Here is a 16265-nt window from a genome sequence, read left to right on the forward strand (position 1 = left end):
TCCAATACTAGTTTTCGTAACGATTAGTATCAGATTAATGATACTTTTGACAACCCTACTGGATCTAACTAACTCATGCAACTTTGTGGAGTGTGCAAACTGCAAAAAAAATACACACACGCAAAAAACATTCTTGTAAAAACACTGAACCAAATATCAAACCATGCAGAATGACAATTTAGTCTAAGTTGCTAGAGTGTATCCGAACAGCGGTTAAAATAAACTTATCCCCACTGACACTGTACCGATGTTGTATGTACAAATCAAAGCAACATTTTCCCCTATAACTTTTGCACTGGGTAATTTATGAGTGCACACACAAGAGTCCCGTTCAGCCCTATTTCCGTGGAAACTAAAACATGTTAGGAGGGTTTGTGAAAGGGGGGTAAACTGCTGCTTCTGCACTTCCAAAGCCAGGGACAGATATACTACTACTACTACCCCAGCTCGAGCGCGCAGAGTGGGGGGAAAGCCAAGGACATAGCCATTAGTTTCAGGACAGCGCCACATTGGAGACTAATGCCTCCATCTGTCAGCGGAGATGAGAGGAGGGTAACAAAGAGAGGCAACACTAACCCCTGAACTCATCATGGACAGCCGTGTCAATTAAATACTGAAAAACAGCAGCACTGGGAGTCATAGTGACGGACCAGTGTGATGTCCGGCCAGCAACGCCACTACTAACATCAAATCGCCATCAGGGCTCGGGGTGGTTTTAATGTCGCCAAATCGCACACAACTTGACTTGGGGGGCACTGGACATTTTTTGACATTTTTCTCATCTTTTTTCACAGATCTGAAAGTAGAATAAAAAAGTATTTAAAGTCTAGAAATACTAATGAATAGGCATACGGCGGGGCAATTAATCTAATTTTAATCAAGATAGAGATTTAGTCATTTCTAATTGTCAGTGATCAGCTTGTGTCTTTCTAATGGAGAGGTGTATAGGCAGGCCTCTGACAGTGAAAATGCATATTTGGATGTAAGACTTTGGAGGAAGAAATCAGACATTTCTCTGGGTCAAACAACACTGATAAAAGTTTGTCTCGCTTATGTTCAGAAAATAACAGAACACATTTTTCTTTGTTTAAAAAGACAAAATAAAATTAAATCGAAAATCTACAACAATCAGGACAGAATAAAAATGTGTAACTACACTGGACACATGTTGAATGTTAATTGTTTCGACATGACATACTAGATTAAAGAATTTTAGGTTAAATCTTAAGGAAACTCCATAACAGATTAAAGGTTATGGTCACCTGTAACAGTACACAAAACATTGAATTTAGTGCCCTAAATGTTATCTTATTTGAATATGCTACACATTTTTCGACCCTTCAATAGTTTTTGTAGTTGCAATATGAGCTGACCACCTTGTTAAAGCCATGGGATCATAAGTCAGTGTACATGCTGCGTCCCAACCTGGATGTACGATAAGGGTTGCATCAGGATGGGCATCTGGAATAAAGCCTATGGTCAATCAAACGCCAAGTTGCAGTACGCTAAAAGTAAACAACGCATCATTATTACCCTAACACAACATAAACAGCTAACTCCCCAGTCCACCTTAACAGCCATGAGTGTCATTTCTAGCACATTTCACAGGGCACTGCACCAGGGCCCCTCCTGAAGTGGCGCCGTTAACGCAGCACTGAGTCCTCTGAGTTTGGGCGATGTGTTTATGTGGCTAATTAGCAGCATGAGAGCGAAGAGGCCGGCCACTGATTCAGCAGGTCTCTGCCTCACGCTCCGACAAAGTTCAAGCCGCGTAATACATTATCCGTCTGATCGTATTAGTCATGCAGGGAGCTCTCCATCTGACCCCGTCCCGCAATGGGGGTAATATGAGGCTGCTGACTCCGGAGTGGCCTGAACCGGAGCAGACCCAGCCAGACCCGGTAGTGGTGCAACTAACAGACACATGCACACGGAGGCAGAGAGAGTTTGAAATCTGACACCAGGAACGCAAAGTTGGTGTCTGGCTTCTCTTACTTAGGCAAGCTGTAAATGGGAAGGATTATGAAGAAAAAAGAGGGAAGAATAAGCAAATTTTGGAGCTTTACAAATAAAAAGGAAATGTGTCATTGTTTGTTTAAGCGATTTACCCTGGTTTGGATCTGGTTTAGTCCTCATTGTTGGTGTTGCCCTCAGTTACACTTTGTTTAATGCTTCTGTTTGTGTTTAGACCCAATTCAACCCCAATTTTGTACTGAAAATAGATAATCTACTTTAGTCCTGGTTTAGTCCTGATTTACTCCTGACTTAGTCCTGGTTTAACTCTGATTGTGGCCCGGTTTAGTTTTGGCTCCACGTAACCTGATTCCAAGTTACCGGTAGTTTAGATCTTACCTACACCTGATTTTGACTTCTTTTAGTTCGAGTGAAGAAGACCATATTCATCCTCATGCTTGGTTTATTTTCCTAGGCAATAAAAATATAGACTACAGATCTATAGATTAACACAGTGACCTTAATTAATATATTACCATAAACCTCTATGTGCCGTCTTCCACACTGTAAATGCAAACAAAGATTTTTTTTTTGTTCTGCAGGATGTTAACCAAGCGCAGGAAGACTACTCAGGAACCGCTGAAACAATGAGTGGAGTTTGAAGTGGGGCCGCGGGATGGGTGCAAGTGTTTTTAGTGAAATACAAGCCTCACCACAGCGGCCGGAGCGGTGTCTGAGTGGTAACACAAGCCGGCGGTTTTCCATGGGGCAGTGTGCAGAGCTGAGCCTGTTTAAGCTTGCTAAACACTCGGACGCACTGACACGAGGGCGACCCTGACATAGATACACAGTCAACAGGGTGGGGACAGCGGTTAAAGGGACAAGGACAGTTTTAAATCTGTGCATTTTAGGAATATTACCTAGAAACATTTTGCAGGAAGAATCAGAACTCACGGTTTCTTATGTTAAGTGTAATAAAGGTTGCATTATAAGTGGACTGGACAATATGTCACAATCAAATGAAAGTTGAGTCGGCACAATTATCAAGTCATGCAATTATTTAGGTAACAGAAAGTCCTCTTCAAATAACAAAATATGTTGATTTTAAAGACAAAAACACGTGTTCTGAAATTCATAGGACTCTTGTATTAATTTATCAGTTCATATTTCAGGTTTGAGGTGTTTACAAAGTGCACTCTGGAGAGAATCCAACTTTTTAAACATATATCAAAAATATAACACTATCACATCTAAGGAAAAATCGGAATTAGATTTCAATTGGTGGAAGTGTGCAGTCAGAACCAAGCTTTGATCAATAACAAATTTTGTATTCAGTTAAGGCTCCTCATGCTGTCAATGGCTATTTATATTGCAGCGTAGTAGAAATAGAATGCAATATTGTGGTCTTACAATAAGACAATATAAAATACACAATATTGGCATGATACTTTTTTTTACATTTTGCCATCCTTTAAAATTTTGAGATGTGTCGCCAGTTAAGTCAGTTAAGCTCTTTTTCTTTTTAATTTTGTGTGTGTGCCATATAGGTAGAGGTGGAAAGAGTTATGAAAAATTGTGCTCAAGTAAAAATACAGTTACATAGGTCTTAAAATACATTTTCAATACTCATTTACACAAACTTACTGACAGGATCATTTCTAATTAGTTATTTTCCACCTTTACATGCATGCTATAATATTCTGGTAAGTATTGTTTCATTATCTTTCTGGATATTTTTAGAACGGACACAGTGTTGAGAAATAGTGACAGTCATAACTCAGATCTAGCAGTGTAGCTGTTCTAAAATTAACTCAAATTATTGTGTAACTTTTGGCATAATGTAACTTAAACGCCTAGCCTATCCAAAGATGCACTTTTGCCTTGTCTATCTGCTGCTCTCTGGCCCGTCCCTTTCCCCCTTTTGCACCTATCACCACTCTGACAACTCAAAAGAGCACACAACGCACATCACCGCATGCAACATTTATATATAGTGCACTGAAATGTAGAAACACGAGGTCAAGGCTAGCTAGCCGAAGAAGCAGCACTCTCCGGTCTCCTCTGGCTAAAAACACTGACTGCAACAATGTAGGAGAGGCAAAAGAGGAGCTGACTCTTTATAAAGAATATAAAAAAGACCTGACAAATTGCAGGCTGTACGGCGCTCCCATATACACTGCACTCAGCAAATTCGGTTGTAAATGCCATGGTGACGGCTTCCAGTCATTTTCTCTGTCACCGCACTGAAAGGATTTCTCAGCTCCGGTTCGGCACATCTCAAGACTGAGGGAGAAGAAGCGGCCATTAAGTCCCTCTCGTAAAGCGCGCGGGGTAATTCTCAACTTTTACATGGTAATCTGGCCTCATAAAAAACAATCACTTAGCGGAAGCTGATTTGTGGTTTGCAACATGTTTTTTTTCAGTCGCAAAAATAATAATAAATCATCAGGAATGCACTTAAGGCGAGACACAGTGTATATTTTGTCATTTCCAAACTCGGAAAAATTGAAGCGGGCTGCCAAAAACGGTGGGAAGAGGAGGAGGAGATGAAGGAGGGAGAGAGGGAAGGGGGGAGGAGTGAGGGAGCCAGGAAAAGGTCCAAGTCATTTAGTCTTTTTGGAAACGAACTTTGTATGAACTCCCAAAGACGCCAGACGGTTTACAAAAAGACTAGGCATAACTCTCTGACTTTTTTCCCAAAAGCTATGCAATTTAGGAACGGGGGCCTCAATGTTTTCCTCCGTACTCCTAAGAAATCTAAAAGAAAATCAAAAGCGTTGCCAAGTTCTTAGTCATATGGGATAGAGTTACAGTGCACTAGAGAGACATGTTGCCTGCGTAAGTGTTTATTTCTCACAAAGTGTTTCAATAATCTTAAAGCCATTCACAAATATTGGAAGGTTTTTGAATTTACTTGAAAACATCTGTATTCCCAAGAGTATGCTCTGTCTTTCATCATTCTAGGCACCTCATTCTTTAATCTGCTGTTAACCGACTAATAATTCACACCATTCAGTTTCACAGCTTTGACCCCAGTTGTGAATATAAACAGAAAATCCCTCTCTCTCTCTCACCTGCCCGTGCATGCAAAACAAGCCTCGCTTTACCAAACGCCAATCCCCAGAAAGCCCAAGCCAAAGAAAACAAAACACACATGAGGAGGTGAGAGGGAGCCAAGCCCTGACAGAGAAAGAGAGAGAGAGAGGTCCAAATGTCGGCAGCAAAACACAGTTGGCCAATCACAAGACAGCATCCAGGGACTAGACTTAACACAGGTAGGTGGGGGTAGGTAGAGTGGGTGACCTCAAATTTGACTATAATAATTTAACAATGCAGTTCAAAAGTTAAAGCAGCTATAAAAGAAAACAACTTAAATAAAAATAATTGAAGCACAGTGAGTTTACACGGATTTCCAGTAATTCTGTACCATTTTGCAATACGGAACAACTTTCAGCACTTAACATATAACATATCAAACAAGAAAACAGGCAAAAAGCAAAAATATAAATGTACAAAACTCACCGGTTTTCTCTTTGATTTCACACAAGACGTTGAAAAGAGCTGGTTTCATTCTGTGGCAGTTGAGTGCATGCTTCCTAAAAAGAAAAACAAATGGTACCACACAAATCAAACAAGTGGCAACATTGCTAAACACACATCTTTGAATTTCCTTCATGCAATCATTTCTGAATGAATTTGGATTTTAAATGACAAATAAATCAGAAATCAAGTTCAAACATGAGAATCTAATCTGTGTTGGTCTGACATCAGTGGTCCTTGAGGAGTTTTGTGCCATTTTCCCTCGCAACCCCATAACCAGCTGTTTTCTATTTTTCACAAACATGCTTCTTGATTTCATGAAATGCTAGTTGACCCAAATAAAATCCACACACTTCCCTCCTGGGTCCAAACCCCCTGCGTGGAAAGCACAAACTGAAACTGCCAGAGACACTTTGACAGCCAATGTCCAATGCCACAGCGTAATTACTTAAAAACTGAGAAAGGCAAATTTGGCACAAGCAGAATAATTGTGATATGAATTATTAATAACATAGCAGGAGAATTATATGTTTACTTCATAACTGTGTATCAACATTGTCATGAAGTGTTTAATTTACTTTTTTATGGACTGTCTCAGAAAACAAGACACTCAAGGTAACTGGCGCGTTGCGTGTATGGATAGTGAAAGTGCATAGGGTTATCCGCAACATGTTATTATGGTAGGATTACATTGTAAGCTCCTTTGTAACACGTATACAAGTGGCTACTCATCTGGTAAAATGGTGGCACGGAAAACAGACGCAAAACTTGAATCGTGACAAGTTTGTGAGCTGTTTTCTTCAGTAGGCGTTATTGCTTTTATTTGGACCACACTGACGCTCACTTGGTTCCCACACGCTTTCACACGTCTCCAGTGGCAAGATCGTTAGTACTCGGCTCACCTCGCTTGCGCTTCGTCCAAGCTTTGGTCTGTGATGGTCATGATCTGCTGTAATATGTCTCCGATGTCCTGCTTCCTGCCCTCTGCGTCTGTCCCCGCCGTACCGTCCTGCATGTGCTGCGCCAGACCGGGGTGTCCGGCCATGCCAACCCCGTGGGAGTGCATCAACCGCGGCTGCTCGTCCATCCTCGACCACGGCTCTGGCTGCCTCACCTCCAACTTTGTTTTAAATGTTTTTTTTTCTTCAACACCGAAAGAGAAAAAATATCCAGTGGAAATTCCTGTGGATCCCTCCGCGCCTCGCAGCAGCAGCGACACTCCTCCTTTTTCTTGGTAAGCTTTTCTAGATTCGGGAGGAGGGAAGCACTCTCGGTCTCTCTTCCAGCTGGTTTAGGTGAAATCTGATCTGAATCGCTGCTTTTGGCTTTGGCCACTCCTGCACCGCTACTGTAGGGAAGAGAGAGGAGAGAGAAAAACAGCATTGAACATTACGGGCGCCTAATGTGATTAAAAGTGCAAGGCGATGTTCCGCTAGCCCCTAATTACGCACGGTCCCCCCAAAGCGACGTACAGAACTTGCCTGTGTGGATGGTTTTCACGTCCAAAGTGTCACCAAGTGTTATTGTTCCGCTTATGTCTGGTAACTGACTCATAATCGGAGTATGGATGGAAAGCCTCCGCCCCTCGAGCCGCGATTGGAGAAGAAGCAGCGCGCAAGTCCCACCTCATGCCTCTCCGAAAACGTCAATCATGCCGCTCCAAGAAGGTGGGACACTGTAATAAACATAAAGAGATGTGACCGGACCGGGTGGCAATACAGTGATGGATAGAGAGTGAATATGTAGCCTAATAAATAATGGTGAGTGGCAGAGGAGAGCTGACCCAACAGGACAGCGGCGTGCAGCTCGGGAGGGACGCCCTGTCACACTCGCTATATATTTCCCTGGCAATATTTACATCCGCGCAATCAGTCAACGCAATAATAAATCAGCGATGAATTTATTAGCACATGCTGCACTTTGCGGGAGGCCCAGTTGTTGTAGTAACACACAACTGTCCACAAGTGATCCCTCAAGTGCTCCAACGTGAAACCGTGTTTAATAAACCAAAAGTTGAGGTAAATAAATAGCTCATGTTTAAAAAAAAGAAAAAGAAAAGAAACATTAGGGTTGTTTACTGCGTGATTGGAAGGGGTCTAGCCCATTTGTAATTGCACTTAAAGGTTAAAGGTTAAAAGTATCAATGAAATTGAAATGTACTCGTGAGATTTTAGCCTGTTAAAATTATACTATTTCATGAAAAATATACGTGGAGCTGTGTTTTGTTTCATTCTCACGTGTTTGAGTAACCCTTTATTATTAATCTGTCTACAACTCCAAAGCGTAAAATGCTCTGTTCCACCTTGTGATGTCATGAAGTGGTAATTTTCAAGTTAACAGCCACATTTTACCTATTGTTCAGTAACGATTGACAATTCCAAGGCTGAAATTATCTAAATGATTCTAGTGAAGGTGTATGGAGTTTAAAAACAGCGTGTTTCCTGTTTAAAAGAAGAACTCAGCGTAAATATGCAGGGTTTGTGTGTTAAACGTGTGAATGAAACAAAATATAACTTCGGGTATGTTTTTGATGAGATGAGAACATTATAACATAGACCAGAATATAAATATAGATAGAATATGGGCCCTTTAACATCAAAACTATGCAGTGTTTGATGGTCTAAGTGTAATTTTGTTGTTTTCTATGATAAAAAATAAACTCTTGAATCATGTTTGTTTGTTAAAATACATGATATTTCTGTGAAAAATTTACCAGCATCAGGCCCATAGCAGCAAAGAATGACTTCAATATCTTGTTAGAATAGTATGCAATCTCATTCAAAAAGCAAGAAAGTCTATGCAGAATGACCTATTACGACCCCTTTCATTGATGCGTTTGTTTTCAATGGCTTACGGACAACGCTGGTCCAAGAGCAATGCCACACTGCCAATACTTAATATATTTCAAAAAAGCACCCCTCGTGTCTCATTATAAAAGTCTATACTACGTCAATACATTGCACATTGGGAATAAACTGGTCTCACCACTGTTTTATTAGCAGCAGATGAAAGACAGTTCTCTTATCAGCAGTGGATGAGGGACACATATTGATCTGAAGCCATTTGGGGATTATGCTCTCAATCAAGAAGTAGCTAACAGCACATTGAAACCGCCACTGGAATAATTTAGGGACATGACTGATGTTAAACTGATGTATTTTATGACAGATAACTGAAAATGTGTCATATATGTGCACAGAAGCAGTCATACGAGTTGTCAAGAGCGCATCACTGTTGTTGTGTCCTTGGGCAAGACACTTCACTTACATTAAACACACTTTACTTACATTACAATTGGCTTCTAAAGTTGATTAATAGATATGCCAAAATATAAGAAAACTCCTAAAGTAAAACAACTACAAGATTTAGGATGCAAACTGCTTAAAAAAAAAAAAAAAAACATGCCTTGGGCTATTGTTTCATTTTACATATATTATGTTTTTCTGGGTATTTAGTACTAAACTATAACATTGTCATTATAGCACATATTGTCATTTATTGCATTGCTAGAAACTGCACAGCTGAGAAGCCCTGTCTCTTCATACTGTCATAGCAAACAGCTGACTTGTGATAATGTGTTGTTTTTTTGTTTTTTTATTGCAAATAGGTACAAACCAGTAGGCGGGGATAGGGAGCTATATTAGCCAGCTTTTGTAGTTTATTCTTACTAAAATGACAAACATGTCTCTAGCAAATGTGTGTACTTTGTTGACAGTGTGAATCTTACTGCATTACATGACACACTGCAGTCGGGCCCGCTCCCCTTTGCCTTTCCGTTTTACTGGCTGGACACAATCGATCAGTCAGTTTTCTCATTACGGCCTGAATAGGGAGGTAGGCCAGTAATTGTCACAAGGGGCAGGGAGAGGTTGAGGGTATATAGCGGTGCTGATAATGTCGGATGGCCACACTGCACAGCACAGCAGCCCCTGAAATGGAAGCCTAAGCAGTCCGCCGGCCATTCTCCCTGATTTTATTTCCCTGTTGAAGAGGGTCATAACACCAGGGCCAGCATTATCTGTGTCGCGTGCACCTCCGAGGAGACAGAGGCACAGCGCTTAACATGCAGGCGCCTGTGGAGGTCAGAAAATTAACATGGGTAATCAAATTATGTATCAAGGTTTATTGCAATGGGGCGTAACAATGTAGACCTAAAATATAATAAAAGAGGGCATATATGTTCTGAATGTGTTCTGTCTTTTCGGTAATACACAAAGGGCCTTGGGATGGACTTAGGCTCCAACTAGTTCTATTTAAATGTTAACAGCAGGATACTTTTTTCCAAAATGATCACATGATGTTGTCCTCAGCATTTGACCCAACTCCAGGTGCTGAGACTGGTTTTGTAGCTAGAGGAAAAAGCCTATTCTTCATGTTTCTTGGTAGAACTTTTAAACCAGATGCTCTGTCTGTAAATAAGGGCATTGTTACAAACAGATAAACCTCTTACCATCTTGTTACAAGGCAGTGCCACAGTCATGGTATTGATACAACTAATGATTTAGAAAAGAAAGAGCAATCTTTTATACACAGAGCCCAGAATAATTAACTTAAAAATTAAAAGTTAAGTCAAAACTTTTGTGAAATGAGTTAGGCTTCTGTGCTTTTGCGTAACATCTCACTCATTCACATCACATAGATAGCTCTGTTCTAATTTTAAAATCAACCCTGCTGATTAAACATAAGATCTAAAGAGCTCATTGTTTTTGCTCCAAATTCAAATGTATTCCACTTTGGGCAATGAAGTTTCTGTACTGGGATACTTTTGGGAAACTCTGGAAGGAATAAATAATTCCTTGTTTGTGGCTGTGATCGCTGTACTGAGAAATGCAGTATTTTTGAGCCCCCTAATGAAAGAGCGAGGGGGAAAAAAATCATCTGACATAGCATATTCCAAATGTGTTGTTGCCGCATTAATAACCAGGCAAGAAAGAATAACTGGGATTTGATTAGACTTGCAAATGAACAGGCATGGAAAAATATCTGTATAAATACTAGATGTTTTTCTGCCGACTTGTTTTTCCAGCACTCGAAATGTTAATGCTGAGTAGATGTGTATTCCCCATAGATAGTGATGCGTGCGCTAGTTGGATTTGTGGAGTTGTGTTGTTTACCCAGGTTCTCCAGTGACTCCGGCTCTGCTCCCATTACGACCAACTACTATGCCATACATTAAACAGTGTTCTGATTAGAAACCTCATGCAGCCTCAGCAGCCCGCCGTGATTCAGACTGTGTCAGCGATACTACTGTACATGGTGGAGATATACAAGACCACGAGACAGGCACAAGGCCGTGATATTTAATGTGTTCTGCCAAAACTTCTATCTAGACGTTTTTATTTTGATGTTAAATGCTTAGATGTGTAACTCAGAAATCTTAGTGGCAGTTATTACTTGAAGTAGACTTGAACAAAGCATACATGTTTAAGGTTATAGCATAAATATGTGTTGTTCAAGAGCAGGGGTGTCAAAATTTTTCGACAATTTTTCTTGGCCCTCAGGCTTGAATTGGCCCACATTATCCTAAGAAATACTTTTTACTGCTAGCTTTAAATCCTCTACCATTATAAATTAAATAACCAACCATTTTGATGTGAGATAGACCTGATATTAAAATCTCAAATAAATAAATGATGAATGATTGAATGATTCACAGTATTGGTCAAGAGTCTATGGCCTTCCATGTGGTCTGTATGTTTCAATATGCGAAAGGTGACATGGCTGAAACAAGGCTAAGTTATGAGTCAGGTCTATGAAGAGGCAAAGGAGTAAAGCTGTGTTTTTTAAGGTCTTAAGGTCTTTGCTCAATACAAATACCCATACAGAAATAAAGGCCTTTTAATACTTATGTATTGTATGAAATGTTACTTTGACTAGCTGTTAGTTCTCTAAAAGATTTCTACATCATTAGTAGCAGTGGAACACATTTCAGAATGAATACAGACTAGCCACTGATGTTAAATAGATAATGACTAATTATTCTGGCTAGTAATAAAACTGCATTACAAGATTACAATTTACTAATATAGAAAAAAATACGTCAATCAGAATGTTTTGATTCTTTTAACATTGATGGAATTATCTCCAGTTTAAACGGATCAATTACTGTATTGATATGCAAGAGAGCTATCAGTAATATCCATACAAGATTCCATGATTTTAGAGTTGCACACAGTGCATTACAAGTACTTTTTAAATCACCAGACCAAATAGTTTAAGTTATAACAATAAATAAGATAAAATATGGAAATAGATTTTTAAAATTAAAAAAATCAGTTCTGTTGTTCTTCGTGATTCTGAACAAAACAACACATAATTACTATTCTCATAAAAAAATACTATTACTATTCTATTACAAGTGAATGAATATCCAAAATAGTTGACTCTGCACTGGGTAAGTCTTCTACCAAACTCCCCAGCCCGTGTTGCAGAGGGTCGAAGAAAGTCCGACCCCCGGCCCCCCACCCCACACACACAAACACACACCTCGGCATGCTGCGGGTCAGAGCAGGCTAAGTTATGTATGAGCTCCAGCAACAACAGTGGAGAGGGAAGAAAGCAGCGGCAACATCTCTCCAGGAAGTAACCTTGATGAAAAATTCAGTTGTTTGCAGCTCCTGGCGTCCCTCAGGCATGAATAAAGTGAAGCGCAGACACGGGGAGGAGAGGAGGAGAAGACCGTGGTACCAGCTCGCCAGCCCGGTGAGGAGAGAACACACAGCGGCTAGCATTAGGAGATGGGCAGGAATTAAAGTTTAATCGTAGCCTCAGATAGATTAGACCACAGGCGCCCAGTCAGCGGTTTGGGGAAGGGCCTGGCTCTTCCTGGCTGCCTCTGTTGACCGTGGAGCCTTTGAACTGCCGGTAAATTAAATACCTGTGAGTTCAACAGACACTTCAGCTCTCGTGTTTAGTTGGTGGTAACGTTCTCACAATACAGACATTTGTAATTTAAAATGTGATTTTGATATAGAATAAACATGGGACTCAATACAGATTTTGATACTACAGGAAATGGCAAATGAAAATTCAATTCAGACAACTGGACAAAAGTTTTAGAGTGAAGAGTAGTGGCTTCTTCAGTTCTGGTCAAGATGTTTCGCCACTTAGATGAGTTGAGAAACATACTGACCAGCACTGAAGAAGTCACTTTGTCTATTCTATACATAAATCACATTTGAAATTATAAGACAACACTAACACCAGAACTTCCATTCTTACAATAGAATGCAGTTACCAAAATAAAATATTAGTTTCTTTAACATCATCATATGGTCTTACATTAGTTCTGAAAGTTCAACAACATTTTAAAGGGTCAACATTGTCCTATGCAATTATTTGTCTTCAGTACTGATTCGAATTGAGCTTCAATAGCCTATTTGTTGTTGAAGTTTTCAGCTTGTCCAAGAAAGGGTGGAAGTAAAAGGCTGGAGACCAACTGGATGTCTTAAGCAGGAGAAGTTTATTTACCATCAATAATACGGGCCGGGGGGGACTTGAAAAGTCAACATAGTATGATTTCAAAACTGAACATAGTATAATCTTTGAGTGTTCAAGCCCCTTTACTATGCTTCCAAAGGAGGAGCTTTATAAAGCAAGTGTGGTGAGACTATGAAGGCCAGTAGACACCAGTTAGACAGCAATGTGCCACAATTTAGATAATGGTATGCCAAGGGAAGATCATGGTGTAAATATAGCTTTTGTGAGTCAATGTTAAACTAAGATGTACGTGGAAGATAAATTACTTAAATTCTCTTACACTATTAATTTTAGTACTAGCTTGCATTGCAGTTAAAAAGGATAAGAAGGAGATAATATTATATTTTCAATTTTGTTATAAGTCATATACACTTTTGTATTGCCACCTGCTGCTACTGACACTTCACTGTGATGGGCTAAACCACCTGTCACTCACTCAGAGCATGACAGAAGCCAACCAATAGGTTTAGTATTGCATGCATAAAACATGTAAAAAAAAAAGCTAATGTTTTAGAATGGTTTGAAATGGATGCATCATATTTGTGATGTAGGTCAGTAGGGGCCAGCTGGTGAATCTAAACTGTCCATATAATGTGAGTGATCCAAATACCTGGCCACTGCCCAAGCAGTTGATCATCCATCACAGCTCCTCCAATAGGCACCAACCACCTATGAATAGAAACAAGAACAGTATAAAAACATATGGAAGCATAGAAATGAATGTGTATAAGTTAGGTCAAAGAAAAAAAAACAAAAACCCAGCACTTAAGTTTTTTAAACAGATTTCAATCCCACCAAGAATTCCAAAAATCATAATTTGCACTGTAGTAATGGGTTTGTCCACTGATTCGATGGTTGCCAGTTTGAATCCTACTCTCGACATAAACACGATTGGTTGAGTGGTCAGATGCACTGTCACTGTGTCCTTGGGCAAGACATTTAACACTACTCATCTCCAGTGTCTGCATACACTGGTGTATATATGTGTGTGTGAATGAGTGAGTGGATCCTTGATCTAGAGCTTTTTGAGTACCTTAAAGGTGGAAAAGCACTGCATAAAAATGTGACCATTTACTATTATTATGGGCAGTTACGGGCAAATGTTTGTTGTGAATGAAGTGCACTGGTTGTTAGAAATCTGTTCCTCTCCAGACTCAAATGGACCTTCACTAATTCTTTGCATGCAGTGAAAGTAGTGATCGGGCATTTTCGAATGACATCATCTCCAGGCCATGGGTGCAAATAGAGTGACTGAAGAATTCTTGCATATTAAAAAAGTAAAAATATGGACAGCTATTAGCTACACATTGTATTAATTTAATTTAAAGAAGATTTACGGCTTGCACAGAGTGTTAAAGTGCCTGACATATATCCCCTAAACTGTGCACTCAGATTTTCATGTGTTGCCATTCTCATTTGCATTTGTTGTGTTTGCATTCCCATAAAGCCTGATCGCAGTATGTTTGTGTGTGCAGGAAATGGACTGGTTAGGATGGAGATTTTATGCACTGTTGCCTTGTTAGTTTGAATAAACAGCTTCCTGCCTTTAGCACAGCGGGATGCGGCTGTAGCTCGTAGCTAATGATCATTTTCAGCGCGCGGCGTCTTTGTGCAGCTGCGGCTGGGTCAGGGTGAAGGATGACTGATATGAGAGGCCGACCTGTCACACAGCATTTGACTTACTATCCTTGGAAGCGGATAAAAGGGGAGCCAAATGTCAAGTGATACGAGTGACGCATCCTCAAACACACATGCACACACCAGGGCTTGTTTGGAGGAGAGCATGGAGCTAAGCAGCCTTTTCTGGCAAATATTAGTTAAATGTTCACAAATGCTGTAAGGTTCAAACTGTCAAACATTCCCTATTCATGGATTTCAGCACTGTGTTACATGCAACAGTTTGCAGACTTTTTCCCAATTCAAAAGATATGTATTTTGATCTAATTGTTAATCGCTATGGCAACAATCCTAATTTTTAATCATTCTGAAACCCATGGATATTGCAATCTGCAAATTTCATGTCATGCCATAACCTGGCTCACATCAGATTGATATGTGTGTCACTCTGAATTGAGTTCTACACATTATCAGTCTGGGATGGCTCTCGCTGAACGCCATCAGAAAGCGCAGAACATCATGACTATGAATCTGATTGGTCAAGTGCCACAACAACGAAACAATTATTCTTACAGTGGGGGCATGCTAAGATGTTTTCACGTGAGTTTGTGAATTCATAAATATTGCAAGAATCCATTTTGTTGTGCAAGGTTAGTCATGCTATATATGATCAAAAATGGAAGAGTTAGATTTCGTTCTCACTGATGCATATTTATTTCAGGATGATTAAGCATTTATTGGTTCAACCTATACAGTGACATTGTGGATATAAGTTTTAGAAGCTTTAGAAAGTGAATGCAAACTATCCAGCCATCCTGACCTTAGCTAAATGTGCTCTAAAAACAACTGCACAAATGTTTGCTTGGATAATATTGGCAATCTTTGACGCAATATTGGAAAGAGATTGCTCTTGTCCTGAAAGAGATGTTAAATGTGTTTTGTTATTCACTTTTTGACTATAAAATAAGAAATCGCATAAATATTATAAACCAGACCATTTCTACCTCCGCCTCAGTCACTAAACATACGCAGTGGAATGTTTTAATATAATGTAAACAATTATCTAAATACATTTTTGCTATATTAGCTTACTCTCTTCATTTAGACTCCACCTATCCACTATTTCCATGAGTTATTCCCCACATCTGACACGGCAGGTGTTGTTGCAGAGAGGTGAAGTGAACCCAAAGTCTGGGGGAGTGCGATTTTGTGCTGGTCGGAGGTCAGGGTCGTAGCGTTTGACCGTGGGAGGAATCCACTGCGCGCTCTCCCTTCTGCGGCCCAGGTATGTGGAAGGTGAAGAGGTTGGATATTAATTGCATTTAATGGCATGTTTGGGTTGGCCTGCTGTTTCATGGCGTGATGAATAAACAGTATCCACAAATAGGCCACATGTGTAATTACTAGTACAGGAGTGGCTAAAATTCAGATGTGTTTATTTACTTGGAGATGGACACTTGGACAGCTCTTCTCCATCTGTCACCATAACCACACACGCTCACGGCGCAGATTCATTCGTCTTGTCGTCTCTGACAGTTGGATTTTCCCGCCGCACCCCCATCGCAAGTCACATGGGATTTTTGGGGGGGAAGTGGAGTCAAAAAAGAAAACAGACAGTGACAAGGAGTAAAGCACTTTGTGAATGCTAATGAGTCTGGGAGAATCAGCAGCTAGCA

General features: G+C 40.1%; 1 protein-coding gene across 8 annotated transcripts in view; it reads right to left on the reverse strand.

The window, feature by feature from the left end:
• Positions 1 to 16265, reverse strand: part of pbx1a (pre-B-cell leukemia homeobox 1a) — a 95187-nt gene that overhangs the window by 54631 nt on the left and 24291 nt on the right. For 7 of the 8 annotated variants that reach the window (XM_055151947.1, XM_055151946.1, XM_055151945.1 and 4 more), the window contains 4 exons: positions 13583 to 13641; positions 6966 to 7168; positions 6396 to 6841; positions 5476 to 5549 (listed from right to left, as the gene is read on the reverse strand). In XM_055151947.1, the coding sequence (XP_055007922.1) occupies positions 5476 to 5549; positions 6396 to 6580 (259 nt within the window). In that variant the 5' untranslated portion in view covers positions 6581 to 6841; positions 6966 to 7168; positions 13583 to 13641. The remainder of the gene's footprint in view (positions 1 to 5475; positions 5550 to 6395; positions 6842 to 6965; positions 7169 to 13582; positions 13642 to 16265) is intronic. The other variant, XM_055151944.1, reaches the window with a different exon arrangement.

Source organism: Boleophthalmus pectinirostris, unplaced genomic scaffold (genome assembly GCF_026225935.1).
Source record: "Boleophthalmus pectinirostris isolate CB_2022bp ecotype Guang Dong unplaced genomic scaffold, ASM2622593v1 HiC_scaffold_16, whole genome shotgun sequence".
In the NCBI taxonomy this organism is placed as follows: domain Eukaryota; kingdom Metazoa; phylum Chordata; class Actinopteri; order Gobiiformes; family Gobiidae; genus Boleophthalmus; species Boleophthalmus pectinirostris.